We start from the raw sequence: 22210 nt of genomic DNA, 5'->3' as shown, positions 1-22210 counted from the left end.
TGCTAAGCAAAGTGGGTTTTTTTTTTTTTTGACATTCTATACCTCTTTCCACTATTTCTCCCCTAAAATTACCCCTGAAAAAGCCACATACTTATGATTTCAACTATAAGACATCTGGAAAAGGTAAAACTATGAAGAAAGCTAAAAAAAAAGTGATTGGCAGGGGTTGGGGGAAGGGAGATATAAATAGGTAATGCAGAGAGGATTTTTAGGAACATAAAACTACTCTGTGTGATACTATAATGGTGGATACATGTCATTATACATTTGTACAAACTCATAAAATGTATAACACCAAAAGTGAACACTGGCCAGGCATGGTGGCTCACACTTGCAACCCCAGGGGAGGCCGTGTCAAGAGGATTGTTTGTGCCTAGGAGTTCAAGACCAGCCTGAGCAACATAGTGAGATCTTGTCTCTACAAAAACAAACAAACACACTAACAAAAAATTAGCCAGGTGTCTGGTGTCTGTACTCTCAGCTGCTGGACTTATTCTGTTACATGTAAAATAAGAAGGCAGGATGAGGTGACATTTTACTCCTATTTTTTTTTTTTTTTAACCATCTGCTACTATTCCTGAAGTCCTGCTCTTAAGATTATCTAGTTCCTTGGATGTAGAAAGTGGTTGAGCTCTTCATGTCTTTCTCAATGGGCATGCCTTCTCCTGTTCCTTTGTTTCTCTACCACGTGCTCTGTTATGTATCCCCCATTACTGACCATATCTCCTAAGGGTGCATGAAAAGTGCACAGGAAATGTTTGTTAAATGGACAATGAATGGGGAATTTGTCAATTAATTCCTGGTATTGCAGAAGGAAGACGTTCTAGCACATCAGAAAGAAAAGGGCAGATGGGATAAAGAAAGAGAGATGAAAGAGAGTGTTTGTTAAGAACTGTGATAGGATATTTACATATTTTTAAAATTGTCAAAACAATCCTATGAAGTGGATATCAATCCCTACTTTATAGATTAAAGAAATCGAGGCTCAGAGAGGTTTAGTAACAGCTCAAGATATAGCTAGTAATTGTTGGAGCCAGAATTTAAATGAAGGTACAGAAAAGTCAAACGCTCACATTCTTCAAATTATGCCAGGCTGCTGTACCAAGGAGAGAAACTTGAGGGCAAGCAAGGACTTCAGGGATGCAAGGAAAGCAATGTAAGAAAAGAGATGTCCACACATTTTATTATCACACGATACTGGAATTGAAATGCAATTTCCTATCAATGTTCATAATTAATGCTTGACCACAGGAGAATTCTCCTTTGCAAAATTGAACAGGCTGTGAAGATCTTGGATCCCTTCTATACTTCTGTGTGGCTTTTACAGATCTGTGTTTAGAAGGAAAAATTCCCAACTCTTGATACCAGCCCACATGAGCATGGAACTGCCTTAGTCTAAAGAGGGTATTCTTTTTCCCTTCAGCTTTGGAAGTCACTTGGTTTAAAAAAATCACTAGCACTGCATCTGAACAGTGCTACTAGTTTTTCCCAAATCAGCTGTTAGTTGTTTTGCTCTGAAATTATAGATACAATCACAGTGAATTACTACAATTTTCAGCATTCTGTCACACCCCCCACTAGATGGTGAGCTTCTCAAGGGTAGGGATTGGGGCTTCTTCTTGGTTTTCTCATATGTCTCACCAGATTGCTTGACACATACTAGACATTCAGTAAATGCTTAGTTGAATGAGTAAATCAGAGGTTAAGCAATCAAATTAATGACTGAATGGATGAATGAATGGTGCTTGCCCCTGCACAATTCTCCTTGGGCAGACTTGATTCTCCATGTAATAAGCAGGAACTTTTTACCAAGCATGATCCATCAGTCAGTAATGTTGCTGACTGACATCTTAAAAGCATACTTCAGTGGAGTAAACATTTACCAGGATAAAAAAAAATCACCAAGGAGATTAAATAAAGGATAAAGATCACTGTGCTTTTCTGGCACTAGATGGACATCTGGCCTGTGACATGGATATGAATGTGCTCTTTTAAAAAACTCTCTTGTAATTGACCAGGATAAGGAAGTAAACAAAAATCCTAATGAAATTTGAGGGTCTCTGAGGTATTGCAATATATGCAGCGAGAAACACCAGATTTAGTTTGGATACATAAAGATGGATGTCTCAAGATGAGTAATCTAATGAAGGCTGACAAATGATGCCCAATGCAATCCTCTTCATTTCCAGTTCTTGCTGCCCATGCCACCTCCCAGGTCACAGCCTGGTAAGGTAAAAATGTAATAAAAATCATTCTTCACAAATAGTTCTGTCCAAGGTCAAATGTAATGTCCAGCAAATATTCAGCAGATGAGACTGGGGCTGTTTCAACTCATGTGATGAATGAGCAACCAGAAAGCCCCTCTGACTATGACTTTTGTCTAGACTCATTTTCATGAATGATAAAGACAGGGCAGGGAAGGACTTTTTTCAGCCAGACTAGAAGACGTGGTTGGGATGTCTGACATTTCTGGTGAGACAGGATGGTCTAGTGGTGAGAGTACGGCACTGGGAGACAGGCATCTAGGTTGCATTCAAGATTCTCCCCTTCCCAGACACATGACCTTGGGGAAGCCACTTCCTTCTTGTCACATCTGTAGACAGGATAAGTGATTCTTACCCGGCCACCTTACAAAGTTGCTATAATGATCAAATGGAATAACATCCATGAGATGCCTTTGTAAATTATAATGCACTATACAAACATAAGCCTTGTACCTTCAGGGTGAACAGGAAAAAAGAAGAGGCAGAACAGAGAAAAATAAGAAAATTAATGAAGAATAAAGACTAAAAGAAAAGGGAGAAGAGGAGGAGGAGAAAGTCTATGGAGAGAAGGAAGACAAGAGGGGAAAAAAAGGATAGAAAATATGAGGGAAGGAAGGAACTGATAGAGAAGAGCAGAAAGCAACAGTGGCAACAAAGGACTTCACAATTCTGGCAGATAGGCAGATACATAAGCAAACAAATATATGAAATAAAACCCTGAAGAAACAGCAGAATTGTTCAGAGATGGGATTTATAAAATCACCTCTATGCAGAATCCATAAAATCACCTCTATGCAGAAATATAGTTCTGATAAGTAACTGGAAGACTCCATCAGATAGCCTCCTGGGAAAAGACAGCAAGTCAACCATGAGTCACCCTCCTTATTATAAATTTCTAAATGGCAAGCACTGCTGAATTCATGTTGTTCTTATCTGTGCTCTGCTCAGTAATGCACTCAGATAGATTTATGAGCAATGTGTATAGTCATTGATAATGACTCTTTCTCTTTGCCTAGTTAATACCTATTCATTGCTCAAATGAGAACCTCCCTTGACCTACCTGACTTCTCTGACAAAGTCAGATCCCCTGTTATAGACACTCAGGATATCATAGGCCCCTTTTTTCCACAGAGCTTGACACAGCCACGATTTACATTTGTTTGTGTGGTTGATCTATTAATGTCTCCTTCTCCCCACCAGACTAAGGGCAGAGTCAGTGTCTGCTTTGCTCATCATTACATTCCCAATTGAATTTACTGGTGACTCAAGTCATCAAAGGCAGCCTTAATACCAGAAAGATACTAGAAAAAGGGCAGTATTCAAAGAAGCGTAACGGTGTAAATGTAAAGAGGAGGTTGATATTGGTACAACAGTTTGAAAATTTGTGACTGATAAATCTTTCTGACAGTTTGAGCAACTAAATATTGTCATGAAATAATGGTTCTAGGATTCACTTTTATTAGCCTAACAAACTTACAACTGATGCTTTTTTATTCCTCCTGGTTTATTCAGCATATTATCTAGCTCTTTAATGCCATCTCAATTAGTGTCATAGGTGATAGTATTATTATTAGCATTAATAACTGAGTATTGATGAAGAGGGGTAATTTGCTAGTGGAATATTCTGCAGCACACTGTTTTAGTATGTTTAATTATATAATAATGAGGAGAAAGTTTATTCACAGTTTACTTTTTTGGCCATTATTAAACCACTTTACTAAACAACTAAGAGGTTTTCAAGGAAGATATGCATGGTAATGATAAGTGATTATGTTGGCATTGAACTATGCACAGAAAATAAGGACAATTAAAAAAATAAACATCTCTAAAACAATTCCCCAGTGAACTCTGTGGCAGCCCTCCGAGATAATGTCTATGGGCACTGAGCAGCCCTCAGTGTGCCAGTCTACTGAACAGGACAGTCCAGTAGCTCTGTAAACCAGACTCATGGCCTGTCAATTCTGGGTTTCTTCCTAGGTCTGCTAGGTTAACAGAAGCAAACAATATGGAGATATTATTCTTACACTTCTACTTCAGTACATTCAAGGTGAGTGAAATCACACTGGGAGTTCATCCCTATTTTATTAACATTCTTTTTTTTTTTTTGAGTTGGAGTCTCACTCTGTCATCTAGGCTGGAGTACAGTGGCACACTCACATCCACTGCAGCCTCGACCTGCTGGGCTTAGGCGATCCTTCCACCTCAGCCTTCCAGATAACTGGAACTACAGATGCACGCCACCACGCCCAGCTAATTTTTGTGATTTATTGTAGAGACAAGGTCTCACCAAGTTGCCCAGGCAGGTCTCAAATCCCCAGGCTTAGGCAATCCACTCACATTGGCCTCCCAAAGTGCTGGAATTACAGGCTGAGCCACTACACCCGACCTACTAACATTCTTATTTGAAATGAGATTTTTGGCAATGACTATAGTAGTAACAAAAACTTCAAAACCTCAGAAATTACACTGAGCACCTCTTTGTATTTCAATGTATTACTCAGGCTTCCACCTTGGCCAGCTTATAATAACAAAACACACGTAAGTCTGAGGACGTAGGAGCGGGTAGGAGAAAGCTCAAATCTCGTTCTGCCATTTGGTTGTATAATCTTGAGTACCACCTTTAACTTCTCATATCGGCTGCTATTAAACTACAATGAAATATACAATCATTGATGTTATTTTTAGCATTTGAATATAGAAAAAATCATTTTTGAACTTTATAGTCTTTGTGTCTGAACTGCCCGTTTTTATGAAGGACTACTTTCTATTTTTTATTTCATGTCTTTCTTATTTTCTTTGCTTTAAAAAAGCCTTTCTTTTATGGAAAAATAATGATGATAGTTGTCAATGTTTATAAAACTATTTACCTGGAAAAACATAAATCTAGATTCTCTGTGTCATCTCCCAAAATATTTTTGGCTGTTTTACTAGTCCTTGAATTTCCACATTTGGAAACTTCTGTCTGTTCTACACAAGAAATCAATGATTAATTTATTAATTTATTATTACACAGTTGTTTTTTCAACAGCAGATGGTGACAGAAATCCAGGCGCCATGAAAGAGTTGGAACCCATGTACTGACAGCCCTTAAGTACTTCCTGGCTCTCTACAGTCTCAGGATTTTTTCAACACTGTTAAATTTTTGGGAATGCTTGGTGTTTGCTGTAATGACACCTTATATATTTTTAGCTCTACACATGCAAGAAAGAAAGAATACAAGGCCTAGAAAAGGATGACTTATGGAGTAAGAACATGAAAAAGGAAGCTGTAGGCCAATGGAAATGGGGCTACAGAAAATGAGCTGACAGCTCAGCTAGGAGCGGAGGTGGAACTTCCAGGGGTGCGAGAAGTAGACAGAAGCACATTGTGTGCAACTGCGAAGACAGAGATGGTCTGGTGTTATCTGCTGACCATTAGTTCCTAATGAATCTCCTGATTTTTAAGCTCTGAATTTTAAGATTTTAATCAGATTAAGATTCTAATTTTTAAGTGCAATTTTTTTTTTTTAAGTTCAGAATGCCTGCCTCCTCTACCTAAGGATGGATGGAAGGCCTGTAAACTCCTTGAGACCATTCAAGCAGCTAGAATCCTTTAGCAGGTGACCTGGCAGCAAGAGTAAGGCTGAGACTCTCACCCAGAGCTTTCTCACCCAGAGCTTTCTTACCCAGGAGGACATTGATCTTAATCGCACTGCAAATCCCAAACAGAGATGGTTTTTAGTAGGGGAGGAAAGTTTGATTTCTTCTGCGCATTAAAAAATAATCATTTAGGTGCTCACCTCCTTGATTTTCTTATATTCTCCATACATAAACTCTTCAGCTGCAGGATATCAAAAAAGGAGTGACAACTATACATTATTTTAATACATCACAGAGACAGACAAAAATTCTTTTCACTTAACCCAACATGCCTTTCTGTTTTGGTAGAGTTACTTACATTTCTATGGGAAACAAAGGCTCAGAATTTTAATCAGGGACCTCAGCAACTAACAACCTGAATAAAGATCTTCTTTTAGGTTTGAAAGAGCACGTCTGTAATTCAGTGTATTAATCAGCACACCAGACCTCCTCAGACGCTATTGCTTAAAACTAAGTTTGAGGGTCTAGGTGCAGAGGTATGCTGAAAGAAGTTGAGAAATCATGTTGATTATGAATCCTGAGGGATATATGGGCTTCTGACCATGTGAATGAAGATAATTCAAGCCAACTGCCCCAAAGGGCCAGCTATCTAGAGCCCAGTGGTCCCTTAAAAGTTTAGGCTCCATATCTAGGAATATTCCTAGAACTTCATAAGCCAAACTTTGATTTCCAAAATGTTAGATTTGTAAGGCATCTGAAACATTGTTTATTCAACTCAACCCGATTGCTTTGTATGTGAGGTAGCAGATACCTGTTCAAAATCACACAGTAAGAACTGGTAGACCTAGGTTCCAGTTCCTGATTCAAAGATGACCTCCTGATTTTCAGGTCACTTTCTAAATTCATACATTTTGAAACCAAATCTCTGGGCACTTAGGCTAAAATGACTGAGTCTTTTAAGTCAGCATCATTCTGGGAAGTCTGAAGCGTGTTATCTCTAAAAAAGTTTCTCTCATTCAGGCAAGAAGAGTAGAATAGAGAACAAGAGGGGAAATAATTCCATTAGAGGTCCTATTTCCAGAGGTGATTTTTGGAAAGGATACCTACTTAGGCTCAATGTGAGCACACCAGAGTCTCCCCAGCCCCAGTGTGCTGTGGCTTCATGAGCCTGGAGGGATGCTACACTGTGGGAAGCAAGGGTGTCTGTTGTGCCAAATGGCAGTACCTGACTGTCCCTATGGAGTTAGGCCTGTCCTGGCAAGAAAACAATAGTGATACCACAGACCAGTTAACTTGAAAGAATGGGTCCTTTTAGCTGTATCTGTTATGGGCAAGACAATTTTTAATTTTTCTTTTGAATACTCACAGACTTCTGGATTTGGGAGAGATTTTTAATTAGGGTCAATTAGAACACCCATTTATTCCATAAATAATTCCTTCCATAGCATCTGTGAAGATGGCCATTCAATTTCCTGTTAAGTGTTACTTGTAAAAGGTGGTCAACACCCTCCGGGGCAGCTGATTCACTGATGTGAAAATGCTAGTTACTAGAAATTTAGCATCTAAGTATGCCACTAAAATGACCCTGCAAGATAACATTAGATAAAGCGCCCTCATCTGGAAGAAAGAAAGCATTTTGAGTAGGTGAACATGCTTCTTAGTCTTAGCAGTATTAGAAAAGTTCCTCTAGTTTTTTGCACATGATTTTCTTTTCTTTTTTTTTAACCTTTACCTTGCTCCAAACACATTCCTCAAAATTGAATTTGTGTCACTTTTCCTGAGAATCCTACCTGCCTTCCCAGAGTCAATCGCTTTTAACCAATTCAATTTTAATTCCAGAGATTAACTCCATGTTGCTAAACAAGTATGCTTATACTGAGTATGCAGATTTTATTTTGTTCTCAGAATTGCCTCTGTTTTCTTGAGGGTAGTTTGTCTCTGTGTATGTGTGTTTAATCTTGTCTTTGTCATTTTCCAGATTTTGCTAAAATGTTTAGTAACTTGAAAACTTCTGTTCCTACTTAAGAATAAAGTAGTAGAAAGACTGGCAGGGGGTGTTGAGTATAAGGAAAGGCTTTTTAACTTAACGGTTTCAGGCTAGGTGAGCAAATCAGAAACTGTTTCCCCAACTGGCACACTGTGAAGGGGGCCAACTTTTAACCTAGTTCATCTAGCTTCCTGGAAGAATGATCCCATTTCTTCTGAGAAAAACTTTTTTTTTTTTTTTTTTGGACTGGTAGTAAGTACTTGCCTAGAAGCTGTTCTGTATGCAGGGGTGACCATGCTAAGTGGGAACATCTTTATTCCTATTCTCAGACTCTGTTCTCAGTCCCATCTGTTGTCCCTACCATGAAGTCTGAGTTTTCTGAGTTCTGCTAGGCAGATCTGCTCTCTTCTGAGCTGTAGGCCCCTTCACACAGTGGATACTACACCATGGTAGAGCATTTTTGTGGGTGGCATCCTTGGAAATAAAATTCCAGGAAATGCCACCCACATAGAACATGATGTGGAAGGTCCCTCCTGGAGTTGTACATCACACGGCCCTTCCTCCATAGGTGACCAAAGACTGAAATTACTTTGTTCTGGTTCATTCATCAATGTGCGTCGATTGGCTTTCTGTTGTCCATGAACGTGGCAAAACTTTTTGGCCTTTGATAGCCACTTCCATTTTCTTTATTACTATGGAATTGTCCTTTTTTAAAAAAAATATTGTCTCATTAACCTCCTTTTAATAGGGTCTCAGGAGTAAGAGAAGATTAAGGTGTGGGCTGTGTATGTCAATTTGAACCTGAAACACAGAGCTTACACTGTTAATGGGGTTGTTAGTCCGCCTTATTTTGTCTGGCATAGTTATAGATGATTCAGATATCAATTTTAAAACAGCAGGGACTTTATGGTAGAGGGCTCAATTAGGTAGTTTTGTTTTCTCCATGGATCAAATTAACTGGAAATCTAAAATATCTCCACTTATTTTATGTCAAGTAAATAGCAACTTAGGTGAAAATTACATAAACATATGGTCTTTTAAACTACATTCATTTAAAAAATATCCTATGTAGTTGCTTTTCACAAGAGCATTAGGAAGGAGAGCTTTGAAATAATGAAATTTCCAATTTCAGTTGATTGCCTGCACTCAGCAGTATAACATCTTAATGGGAAACCTGCTAAAGACTCATTGGGCTATGTAAGGTGAAAAATAACTTTCCCACTATGTGTTCAGTAACAATGATTATATGCCACATTATCTCTTGCTCTGACAGCCAGCTGGGCACATGTAGCATTAACTTTAATGTTCTGGACATTGCAGAGAATTACTGAGATTTCTCCCTCTAAATATTCCAGTTATGCAAAGTTATTTCTAAACCTCAAATATTTTATATCTAGCAATGTTTTACATAAATAAATACATAAGGGGAGGAAACTCAAATAAAACTGGAATTCTTTTTCAGAGGACTGGCCCCTTGTAGTATGCTCAGAATTTGTTCCTCTGGATCAAATGGTCAACCAAAGTTTCTATCTGGAAGTTTTGAGAAGGTTGTGTCATGATTTGTAAAAGAAATGTCCTGAGTTGTGACAAACAGGTGACTGGTTCTTCCACTGTGACAGCATACCTGACAATACCATGCTGAGTGTTGAGTAGTTTCAACCTAAAATAGCATGATCCCCATGCCCCACTCTCCCTATTCACCTGATCTTACCCTGAGTGACATTTTTTGTTTCCCTGGATAAAAAATATCCTCAAAGGGAAATGGTTTGCTGATGTGGAAGAGGTATAACAAAAAACAGCAGAAGCACTAAAAGGCATCAAAATGGATGAGTTCAAAAACTGTTCTAAGCAGTGGAAAAAGTGTCTTGATAGGTGTATTAAATCAAATGGAGAGTGCTTTGAAGGTGACTGAAGTTTAAACATGTAGGAATAAATACACATTTTTTTATAAATAATTTTTGGGAGGGGTCCTTCCTTGTATGTAAATATATTTAAGAGCAATTTTTTTTTGAGTTGGTGTCTCACTCTGTTGCCTAGGCTGGAGTGCAGTGACATGCTCATGGTCACCGTAGCCTCGACCTGCTGGGCTCAGGTAATCCTTCTGCCTCAGTCTTCCAAGTAGCTGGAACTACAGGTATGCACCATCACATCTGACTACTTTTTTGATTTATTGTAGAGATGAGGTCTCGCCAAGTTGCCCAGGCTGGTCTCGAATTCGTGTGCTCAGGCAATCCTCTCACCTTGGCCTCCCCGAAGTGTTGAGACTATAGGCGTGAGCCACCATGCCCAGCAAGAACTAGTTTTTAAAGTAGGTCTTCCAGAAAACTGGATGGAGTTGGAAATCATCGTACCTAGTGATCTATTACAGAAACAAAGAACTGAATACTGCATGTTCTCACTCATAAGTGGGCCCTGAACACTAGTCATTAGCACAGTGGAGGGAGCAGCAGTCACTGGGCAATGGCAGGGGAAGAAGGAAGGGAGATGGGGCACCTAACAACACAAAGAGTACCTGGTCCTAAACCAGGGGAAAAGGGGGTCAGTTAGAGGTCCACACTTCACCTGCCTGTAGTCTATTTGTATAGTTAACCCTTACTTGTACCCCATATTTCTATAATAAAATAAAATCAATAAAAAAATACAGTAGTACTTCAAACTAATTTTAATCTAGGCTATAAAAGTAAAAGTTTTGATTTTTCAGAACACTTGGACTAAGCGTTTATTTATCTAGTATTTGTTGAGGGTCCATAATGTACCTACTAATTTTAGCTCTTAAAAATGGTGAGTGCTATACTTTTCTCTTTGGCTGTTGAGGAAACCCATCCTTAGAGAAGGGAAGAGCTTTGTTTAAGATTAACAGCAACAGATGGCAGAGGCTAGGATTCCAACCCAATTTTTAAATTTCAGAGTCAGTTTTCCTCCACACTTTCAGGGAAAAGAATCTGTTTTATACTGCATTATTCACTAAATGTAAGGCAGGCTACTTGATACTAGATTACACAATAGAGTACTAGGAAGCTTATCATTACAGTCTGTTATTTCTTAGAAAAGGAGTCACTGTTGTGTTTTGAAGTCAGGGTAAAGCCTTTACATTTTTGGTTTTACCTTATCAGAGAAGTAGAATTGGTGATTATGTCTATCACAGGGTTCATTTAACTAAAGTGGAAAACAGTGGAAGATGCAAAAAAAAGTTATTAGCAAGTTGCTAATACGCTTTTGTTAATAAGAAGGAAGAAGGCAAAGGTTTGGAAATAGCTTGAGAAGGAAATGTCATTATTTATCCTAGCTAGAGGAAGTCTTCTTTGTGTTGATGACCAAAATATGGAATGATAACCACTCCAAATCCTGCCAAGAGTGGTCTTCAAAAGAAATCAGGTGAGTTAGAGACAAGTGGTAAAATTAGTCCTCACCCCTAACAAACAGTACCTCAGCCCCGTAGACTACACATGAACTTCCAGAACTATCCTCAACAGTAGGTTCTTGATTCTATTTAATGATTTATAAGATTGGAGTCAATTCTAGTTCTTTATCATTTTTTACACTAGGATATTCTTCACTTAACCTGAATGGAATTTATGAATTGGGTGACCTCTCCTCTCTAGCTCAATACAGTCTTTTCATAACACATTATAAGGGACAGAGATATGCAGTGAAGTCAGACTTGTTCAAATCCAGGTTGTGCTATTTTCTATGTAAGTGCCCTTAGGCAAGTTACTTAACCTTTCTGAGAATCAGGGTTTAGAAAGAAGATACCTATATCTTAGATCTGTTTAGAAACAAAATCAGATAAGATAGGTGATAGACAAACAGGTAGGTAGGTAGACAGACAGACAGATAGATAGGTTGGCATCTAATAAGTACTCAATAAATGAATCTTTTCTCTTAAAGGAATATCCATGAATTTGTACTGTCAGGCAACATATGCCTCAGTTCTTAGCTCAAAAGTTACATCTTTTCTGGAACAACCCTGGCATGTTCCCTCCCTCTTTCCATTTTGATGCCTATGTTCAGTCAGGTACCCCTCCTTAATTCTCCATTAATCCCTTATACATATCTCTATACAGTATAATACCTACACTGTAATGTTTGTATTTCTGTCATTTACATGAGACAATGAGCCCTCTGTAGGGAAAAAAGAGATCTTGACTAGTTAAATATAGTAGCTAGCACAGGACCTGGTACATAGCACAAGCTTCATAGACATTTACTGATTGAAAGAAGGAGGGGGGGATGAGGAAGGAGGGAGGGAGGAAAGGAGAGAGAGAGAGAGAGAGAGAGAGAGAGAGAGAGAGAGAGAGAGAGAGGAGGGAAAAGAGAGACAGAGAAAGAAGGGCTTTCTTTATGTTCAGAGGTAGAAAAGCTTATTTTAAGAGCAAGCTCAATATTATTATCTTACCCTTCCAGGGAGATGGCCCGTTGGAGAGTCATTGAAGGCTGACGGGTTGCAGTGCTGTGTTGGGAATGACTGCAAGAAAAGACAGAAGAAAAAGCACAGATCACTTACTTAAAATGTTTTTGAACATTCTAATCATAGCTATTATCAAGAAAAGAATCTATCTTGAGAGAAATACAGTAGATATTAAATCTTTGGTGATAAGGAAAATGATCTACCAAAATACAGCACTCTCCCAGATAAGAGGTTAATGTTTCCTTATAATTTGATTTCAATATGAATTATTTAACAGTCAGGTTTAAATAATAGGTAGAGATAAAAAGTAATAAACATATATGGAAATGGTAATTTTTTCCCTTTAGAATAAGATAACATGGAGCATAAAAACATACATTTCTTTATGATGTGATGCATTACTCTTTTAATATGCAGAATATTTTTTCTAGTAAAATTTTATACAAAGCCTAATCTGTAAACCAGAGATGTACTAATTAATATAAATTTACTTATCAGTTCAACTGTGTAGCACCTCAAATTAATTGATAATGAGTTGTTTGATAAAAACAAAACAAAAAAATGGGGCTTCCAGCTGCATATAAATCTTAGAATTAAATGTAATTCTATATTTTGTTGGGATTGTGTGTAAAAAGAAACAACTGATTTTGGTCAAGTGTGGTTGTTCACACCTGTAATCCTAGCACTTTGGAAGGCCAAGGAGGAAGGGTCACTTTAGGCCGGGATTTTGAGACCAGTCTGGGCAACAAAGAAAGACCCTATCTCTACAAAAAACAGAAAAATTCACCACGTGTGGTGGCATGCACCTGTATGTAGTTCCAAACACCCAGGAGACTGAAGCAGGATTGCTTGAGCTCAGGGGTTCGAGGCTGTGAGCCATGATTGTGCCACTGCACTCCAGTCTGAGTGACAGCGTAAGACCTTGTCTCAAAACAAAAAAAAAGACTGATTTTGTAGATATATAGTTTTATAAAAATTATAATATCTAGCATTTATTAAGCACTTATAGTGGTTGAGTCACTTTTCTAAGTGTTTTATATGTTTATGTCTTTTATTTTTAAAAACATATGAGGTACGTTCCATTTAACAGAAGAAGAAATTGAAGTATAGAGAGGTTTAAAATCTTGTTCAAAGTCACATGGTAAATACCTGTGCTTGAGATGGCATCTAGACTGTATGATTCTAGAGCCCTTATCTTAACCTTTAAGCATATCTTCCTATGAAGACATAATTTATTTAATTAACCTTTGATAGTTGGATATTTGGGTTATTTCTATTGTTTTACTATTACAAATAGTACTGCAATGAACAAACACTTTTTTCTAATTCTGTAATTTCCTTTAGATGTATTCCTTAAAATTGAAACATTAATTAGGTTCTTGATTTATGTTATGAGTTACTTTTCAAAAACTTTGCACTATTTTATTGCTTCCAAAAATTTATATCTGTATCAGCTTCATCACAGTCTTACAAACACTGACATGATAATTTAAAAAAATCCTAATAATTTAATAGATGCAAAAATGATACTTTAGATTGGTAATAAGAATTTATTTATTAGTAAGGATGACCATTTTTTTCTAAACACTTATTTGTTAATTGTAGTTCTTTTGTGCAAACCGTCTAATTCTTTCCTTTACCATTTATCTTCCACTAGTTTAGGAAGTGCCAACAGTTCTTCTTGGGTAAAGATCAATGATGCTCACTAAGATTAATGAGTAACTGCAGTGCCTTATAGCTTTCTTACCATTAGCCCAGCCCACATAATTAAAACAAAGAAATATTCAGTAATATCATTTCACTTATCACTAGCTTATAACTAATTACTTTATTATCTTATCCTAAATTATTCTAATAATGTCCCTTTTAAAGTTCTTAGTGACACTTAAATTAAATGTAAATGGGACTATAAAGTGCTCAGAGAATTTAGCTTCTTTTATATTACATATGCAAAGTTAGTCAGTTTCTCCTAGAGTATAAATTTGCAACAAACATACCTTTTTCCAACATGCAATTAATTTTTTCTTCTATTAAGATAAATACAATGAACTACAATAAATATATTCAAGACTTATGTATACAAGTAAATTTTTATTATTCGAGTCATATTTGCGGGGAGATATTTGTAGTAGATGTTAGGAGCTAATTGATGATGATTATAACTGGTATTTTAAAAAACACCAAACAACCTCAAACTTTAAGAATATTTACAGAAAACTTAGGAAACACCTCTTGGGCTTCAAAGTAGGCAAAGAATTCATGGCCAAGTCCTCAATAGCAAATGCAACAAAAGTTAAGATTGACAGGTGGGACCTTATCAAACTGAAAAGCTTTTGCACAGCTAAAGAAACCATCAAGAGGGTAAAGAGACAAGCCACAGAGTGGGGAAAACATATTCGCAAGCTATGCATCTGATAAAGGACTAACATTCAGGATCTACAATAAACTCAAATGAATTAAAAGAAAAAAAAAAACCACAAAAAACGATCCTCTTAAAAAGTGGGTAAAGGACATGAACAGACACTTTTAAAAGAAAGACACGTAAGTAGCCAACAAACACATGAAAAAATGCTCAGCCTCACTAATCGTCTGAGAAGTGCAAATCAAAACTTCATTGAGATAACACCTAATACCAAAAAGGATGACTGTCATTAATAAGCCAGAAAACAACAGGTGCTGACATGGCTGCAGAGAAAAGGAAATACTTCTATAGTGTTGGTGGGACACACTGCTCTGTGCTGTCATCTCATTTCTCTACATATACAAAATAGCATCCAGGACTGAAAATCACAAATAATTATTTGTATGCCTCCTTTTCCTACTGTGCTGTGTGTGTTTTCAGAGTAAGGTGTTTTGCCTGTTCACCTATACACTATCAGTCCTGGGTTGGCACATAAAAGAGCCTTCATCAATGTCTTTTTAAATAATGAATATAGTAATTCCCCTACGTTCAAACCTTCAAGTTGTGAATTTTCAGTGATATGAACATGCATTCACATGTCCAATCACATAAGTTAGTTCACGTGTTTGGTGTACAGTGTCACATGCGTGCATCCTCAACAGGTGGTTGTGCTTTTGTGTGCTTTACTGTACAGTACTATATGGAGAACAGTGGTATAGTATCTTTATTTCAAGCCCAGGACGTGTTATAAGCCTATTATAGTACAGTACTATATAGCCAATTATGTTAGTTGGGTACCTACGCTAACTTTGTTGGATTTATGAATATGCTCTGGGAACAGAACTCGTTTGTATGTAGGGGACTTACTATACTGGATTGAGTTCCCTCTACATGTAAGGTCCATGCCTTATCTCTTTAAAACTTTGTAACAACATCAAGACCTAGGTATTATGCACATTTTGAAGGGAAATTAAGTTAAGGCTCAGATCTCCCAGTTTGTAGGTGGCAAGAATAGAACCCATGTTTGCAGGTTCCAAAATACTTGCTCCTCTAAGACAAACCATGTTTTCTTACAGAAAGGGGAAATTAAAGCTCTGTGACTAGTTCATAGAAAGGACTCGACATTCTCTGTTAGGAAAAGTGGAACTCCCACTGAATAACACTGATAGTATTTTTTTAAAAATTATTTTAGCATAAAATACCACTCCTTATTTTCACCATGGAGTACCAAATTCCATGTCAATGGCTTTTTGAAGACCATTTAAATAAGGATCACTTAATAAAGGAACCTCTCTGCCCTACCCTCACTTCCTCATTAGTGAGCCCTGGATATTTAAGAGGGTTTAAGTGGCAATAAATAGTGGGTGAATATGAGTAAGAAGAAGGCTCAGCATCTTACCACAGCACTGATGCTGGGGAAGAAGTCCCTGTCACCAGGTAGAAAGCTTGTGGCAACAATTCCATATTTAGATAGCAGGGCTGAGGTGCTAAATCAGGAAACTGTGAAGCAAATCTTACCAAGACTTTTTAAGATCAGAGAGAAGTATCTGCCCTCTTTCTTGTCTAAATCATGCTATTATTAAATACAGTTGATCAAGAGCAATAGAGTCAGCTTTCTAAGAATTCTCTGATTTTCCAAGTAAAAGACTCCAAGCTGTTTCCTAAGGAAATGACATTTGAATGGTGCTGAAAGGTGCATTCCAATTGCTGTGTTAGATTAAAAACATTTTAAAAAGCATCTTAATTGAAATTGTTTTATTACATATGGAATACAAAAGACTTAGCTAGTGGTAATAAATGGCTTTTTAATTGTCTCCTCTGAAGCAATGAGACGTAGGATAAGTGGTCTTTCCAATATGCTGTACTATTAAAACTCTGTTATCTTAATGGAGAGCACAAAAAGTTTTTGTGTCCTTTGTTAATGAAATCATAACAATAAGTTACTTCGTGTGACTTTTAAAGTCACACCTACCATTAAAATACTCCCCGATGTATATTCAATATTATCTTTTTCCTGAGTCTCATTTCTAAAGAACTTGCATTTCTCTTTCCAATTTTTAATTCTTCACCTTTCTCTCAAATATCTGCAGCCATCATTTTTTGATACCTCTTAATATGTTTTTCCTCTTTTTCTGTCCATGCTTTCTCTCTGTTAATGCAGTGCATGCATTAGGTTGCCACAACTCTTAAAAAGAAGAATATGTCTTGGATATCCAACCAGTACTTCAGATGCAACATAATTAAAAAACACCAATGAAACTAGCTATTTCTCCTGCTATTTCATTTACACTTCATATGAACTATCTTGTATAACTATTTATAGTTATACCCAATAGATGTTAATTGGGAATTTATTATATACCAGGAATTGTATTAGGTACTTGTGATGACTTTTTGATTCTTCATATTGTAATACTTAATAAATACCTGATAATAAAGAGAATGATATAATAAAATTAACCGTTTGGCTCACATACATATGGATAACATTTTTCAATAAACTCCTGATAAATTTAATGAACAAACCACTGATGCTATGTTTGGAAGGTTGTATAAGTATTTTAAAGGGTGGAGGAGGAAAATAAGATGTTTTGAGAATCTACAAGAGTGTGACCAAGATTATGCAGGGACAAAATTGTGCGATGTGCTCTGGGAACCTTGAGTGAATTGGCTCAGTCTGAGCAGAAGTGGCTAGGGCATGGTCAGGAAACTGATGGATGGATAATGAGGAGCAATGAATATCTCTCCAAGAGGCCTGGAGTTACAGCTGCTGGCTATGGTGGACTCTCCAAGTTGGTAAGAAGGGGTCAAGATGGTGAATTTTGTGATTCAGAATGGTAAACATGAAAATATTCTGAACAATAGAAGGAAGAGAGGAGACATATGGACTTTACAGCAACTTGGATGGATTTAGAGTCTATCATACTCAGTGATATATCACAGAAACAAAGAACAGAGTACCATATGTTCTCACTCATAAGTGTACCCTGAATAATTATCATAATATGATAAGAAAGGGATTGGCAGTAGTGGGAAACTGCCAGGGGAGGGAGGGGCACACCTCATCAACAAATGAACATTTGTATGCCTAACCATGAATTGTACCCCACATCTTTAAAATAAAAAACAAAAAATAAAATAAAAATAAGATAAGAAAATAAAACTTTGCAGCCAGGAACAGCTTGATAATGTTTAGCATTCATAGCCATTGGACTATCAATAGAGGAAAAATATCAAATGTAAAAATATCAACATAAGGAAATTATTAATCCCACTGGTCCCAAACCACAAATCCAGATATTAAGATACTGATGGAGAGGATGAATAAAAATAAAGACAAGAAGAAAGAATGAAAGAGTTGATAAGTGAGATGATGGCAATAAAAAATACAGTGAACAAAATAAATAATAAACTGACGTGGGATGGAAAGCAGAATTAACCAAGCAGAAGAACCTCAAAGCTGGAAGACCAAAATAGGGAACTAATCCAAGATGTTAAAAGCATAGAAAGGAAACTTTAAACGATGGAACAAAGCCTTCAGGAAATGTGAGCCTGAATTTACACCTAATCGGCATGCCTGGGGCAGGAAGGGATATAGAGATCGCCGTTGAACAAACATTTCATGAAGTTATCCAAGAAAACTTCCCTCCTCTCATCAGAAACGTGACCATCCAATACAAGAGATTCAGAGAACCCCTGCAAGGCATCAAATGAGAAGACCAACTCCTAGACACATAGTAATTTGCTTACACAAAGTAGGTATAAAAGAAATAATCCTAAAGGCAGTTAGAGAGAAAGGACAGACTACCTACCAGAAAAGAACAATTAGAACAGTAGCAGACTTATCTACAGAATCACTACTGGCTAGAAGAAACTGAGTTCAATCTTTAAAGTTCTCAAAGATAAACAACTCCCATCAAAAATTTCCTACCCGCCGGGTTCGGTGGCTCAGCCTGTAATCCCACGCCTTTGGGAGGCTGAGGTGAGTGAATTGCCTGAGCCCGCGGGTTCGAGACCCGCCTGGGCAGCGAGACCTCATCTCTACAATAAATCAAAAAATCAGCCGGGCGTGGTAGTGCATGCCTGTAATTCCGGCTGCTCGGAAGGCTGAGGCGGAAGGATCGCCGGAGCACAGCAGGTCGAGGCTGCAGTGGCCAGGAGCGGCCACTGCACTCCAGTCTGGGCACTCCAGTCTGGGCGACAGAGTGAGACTCCAACTCAAAAAAAAAAAAATTTCCTACCCAACTAAGCTAAGTTTCATCAGTGGTGGAGAATTAAAATCCTTTCCAGACCTTCAATCCTTAAGAGTTTATGCTGCCTCCAGACCAGCTCCATAAGAGATGCTTAAGAAGGTGTTAAGCACACAAGAAGAAGAAGAAGAAGAAGAAGAAGAAGAGAGAAGAAGAAGAAGAAGAAGAAGAAGAAGAAGAAGAAGAAGAAGAAGAGGAAGAGGAAGAGGAAGAGGAAGAGGAAGAGGAAGAGGAAGAGGAAGAGGAAGAAGAACTATGTTATTCCCAAGAATGCAGGAAAACAGAGAATCAACACAGCATGCGTCATAACTTCAAAATTTAAAACACATATCAGTCGAACAATCAAAAGAAAATAAACTGCCTCCAGGAAACAGATCTCACTATAAATCTGAAATTGTGGGGAATGACAAAATCAGTCATGTCGGGACAGATAGATCTAGATATGAAGAAAAATACTGGGTCAAATTCAGGGCCCTAAATTTTTCATACTATAGCCAAACTGCGGTAGAACAGTGACTTGACTTTATGTTGAACAGCTTCAATCAACAGTCAGCAATGATATGTGACCCCCCCCAAAAAGGTGGTTTATTGAGAGATACATCATTTCTTCTTTTGAAGACCAATAAACCACTGATTTTATTATGCCACCATAAAGTTATATTTGTAAAACTTAAGGTTTTCAGACATGCAAGTGCTTTTTTTCCTTCCTAAATAATAACTATTTAAATCCATCCATTTGACTAACAAATCAATAACTAGTGTGGGTTAAGACAATTTCTGTTGTATGAATGTCTAACAGGATTATTACCCAGATATTAGTTATCTTCTTATCCCTAAAAAATATCAAGATAGACCTTAGAGTCTTCCACAGAGAAGACCTAAGAGGTTAAATCACACAGCTAGAATGTGGTTAAGGTGAGATCAGAATACAGATCCAATTCTCAGTTCGGGGTTATCTTCTTCATAGAAGTCTCCGTGACAACAGTTAAATGATAAACATGGTAGACCAAAGGCTGGCCATTCTCAAAATCCTGCTCATCTCTGTTAGGTTGTTAGAAGACTCTGAGGGTTTACTTCAAAAGCTCATCTAATTTCCATGACTAACCATTTTCTTAAAACAATTATGAGAAATATCAACATTTTACACTGTGGACAGAACCAAATGGGTTATGACTTGTCTCAAAGTCTGAAACATCAGGAGCAAACGTAATATAGCAGACATATTCCTACCTTTACTCATTTTGTTTATGATGATCAATAATATTTCATTCTTTTTGGCTTTAGTAGTATACAAGCTGCATCTCAGAAAGTAATAAGACACCAAGTCATGTGTAAATGTGTATTAAAAAGTCCCTTTCCACATAAATCATTCTTCACAGGAAAGTGAAAAATTAACTTAAAATAGCTTAAATAAAGCTCGTTCCTTAAATGCAGCTCCTTCAGAAAGGAAAGAGATTTTAGTCAGATATTTAACAAATCATGAAGTTAACTACTGTAAACCTCAGCCATGATTAGATAATCTGAAATGGAAGGTTATTTGCATATCAGCTGAGATTTTAGGCATATAATTTATATAGCCCTGGATATCCCTTCATTTCATGCAGGAAACAAATTTTTCAGGACAACACACTTCGGTTTTGATTCTTTAATAACATCTGGGAGTCAGAGGTGAGCGAAAAAAAGAGCAGAGGTCTTAGAAGTCAGATGTGGGTTTTTCCCCTGTGATCATAATGAAGTAAATGGCCTAAGATAAGTCACCTCGCTTTCCTTGTTTTGATTTTTTTCTTCAGTTTAGATGTTACTGGGACAACTGTTACTGTCTTACCCATCTACTTTATTGGGTATAAATGAGAGACAGCACTGTGATGGGAAGGAGCATGGACTTGGGAAGCAGTAGCCTTGGGTTAGGGATATCCCATTTTATTAATGAGGTACTAGACAACCTCAAAAACGGAACACTCTCATCTCTAGCCTTGTTAACATATGTGAAATAAATTTGGTATAGTGTGAAGCATGGGAAATAGTAAATGTATTTTCCAGGGAAACAGGATGACTTGGTCATATATGTCTGTAACTACTGACCTGAACCTGAAGTAAACAATGGGCCTAAGAAAGGAAAATGTAGTTAGAGCTAAGAGTGAAATTACAGGATTTAGCAATTGCATGTGGAGGATGATTTGAGGAGTCTAGGACAACTTGTATGTTTCTTGTTGGAGTGACTGCGTCAATGGTGGAACTAAGTAAGGAGTATGTGAATAACAATAGGTTTGAGGAAATATAATTATTACAATATTGTATATGATGAGTTTAGGGGAACACGTGTGACATCAAGGCAGAGATAACACATAACATAGATGTTGGAGTCTAATTTCAGTAGACAATTATGGTCTTAAAAGGGTACATTTTGGATTCAATATAGTATAAATGCATTTGAAGCCATGGGTATTCCTAGAAAAATTGTAATTAAAGAAAAAAACCTCTCAGCCTGTAATCCCAGGACTTTGGGAGGCCAAGATGAGTGAATTGCCTGAACTCGCGGGTTCCAGACCAGCCTGGGCAACTTGGTGAGACCTCGTCTCTACAATAAATCAAAAAATTAGCCAGGCATGGTAGTGTGCACCTGTAGTTCCAGCTATGTGGAAGGCTGAGGCAGAATGATTGCTGGAGCCCAGCAGGTTTACGCTGGGGTGGTGGTGAGCATGCCGCTGCACTCCAGCCTGAGCAACAAAGTGAGACTCCAACTCAAACCGCCCCCCCTCAAAAAAACACAACAAATAAACCCTCAAAGCTGAGATGAAGTCTTATAGGATGAGTAGGGGAGGTAAACAGTGAAAAAAGATTAAGAAGTGTGAGTGGAGAAGTAGGAGGAAAACCAAGATAATAGAAGGTAATGTTGACCAAAAGTGGGAGCAGAGAGAAAGAGTTTTGAGGAGAGTTTGGTCAACAGTTGTTAACAATCTTAAATATGAAACAGAGAAAAAACTGGTAATTGGAGTTGAAATTATATTGTGTAGGCAGACAAGAGGCCATAAACAATTTTGAGTCAAATTAAAAAGTGGCTGTTTTGGAAGTTTAGAAAAAACCCTCCATAATCCCTGATTTTATGAAATAGTTGAGTGCAGGAGAAAAAGTGGTGTGAATTTCAAGGCTTTCTGTCCTAGCATTTCAGGGATCAGTCTTTACAGAAACTTTCTGTAAAACAAATGGAGTAATTACCTTTCCCATGGCAAACCAGTGTAGTTGCCAAAGCAAAAATAAAAAGAATAATAAAGAAAGAAAGAAAGAAAGAAAGAAAGAAAGAAAGAAAGAAAGAAAGAAAGAA

General features: G+C 37.4%; 1 protein-coding gene across 1 annotated transcript in view; it reads right to left on the bottom strand.

Annotated features, from left to right (window-relative positions):
* LOC103269154 (disks large homolog 2) overlaps positions 1 to 22210 on the bottom strand; it is a 378014-nt gene that overhangs the window by 95520 nt on the left and 260284 nt on the right. The window contains exon 8 of the mRNA XM_021716926.1: positions 12226 to 12294. Coding sequence (XP_021572601.1) covers positions 12226 to 12294 — 69 coding nt within the window. The remainder of the gene's footprint in view (positions 1 to 12225; positions 12295 to 22210) is intronic.

Source organism: Carlito syrichta, unplaced genomic scaffold, assembly GCF_000164805.1.
Source record: "Carlito syrichta isolate Samal-C Ts95f unplaced genomic scaffold, Tarsius_syrichta-2.0.1 Scaffold309093, whole genome shotgun sequence".
In the NCBI taxonomy this organism is placed as follows: Eukaryota; Metazoa; Chordata; class Mammalia; order Primates; family Tarsiidae; genus Carlito; species Carlito syrichta.
The sequence above is the reverse complement of the archived record's forward strand: the minus strand, read 5'-3'. Positions and strand labels throughout refer to the sequence as shown.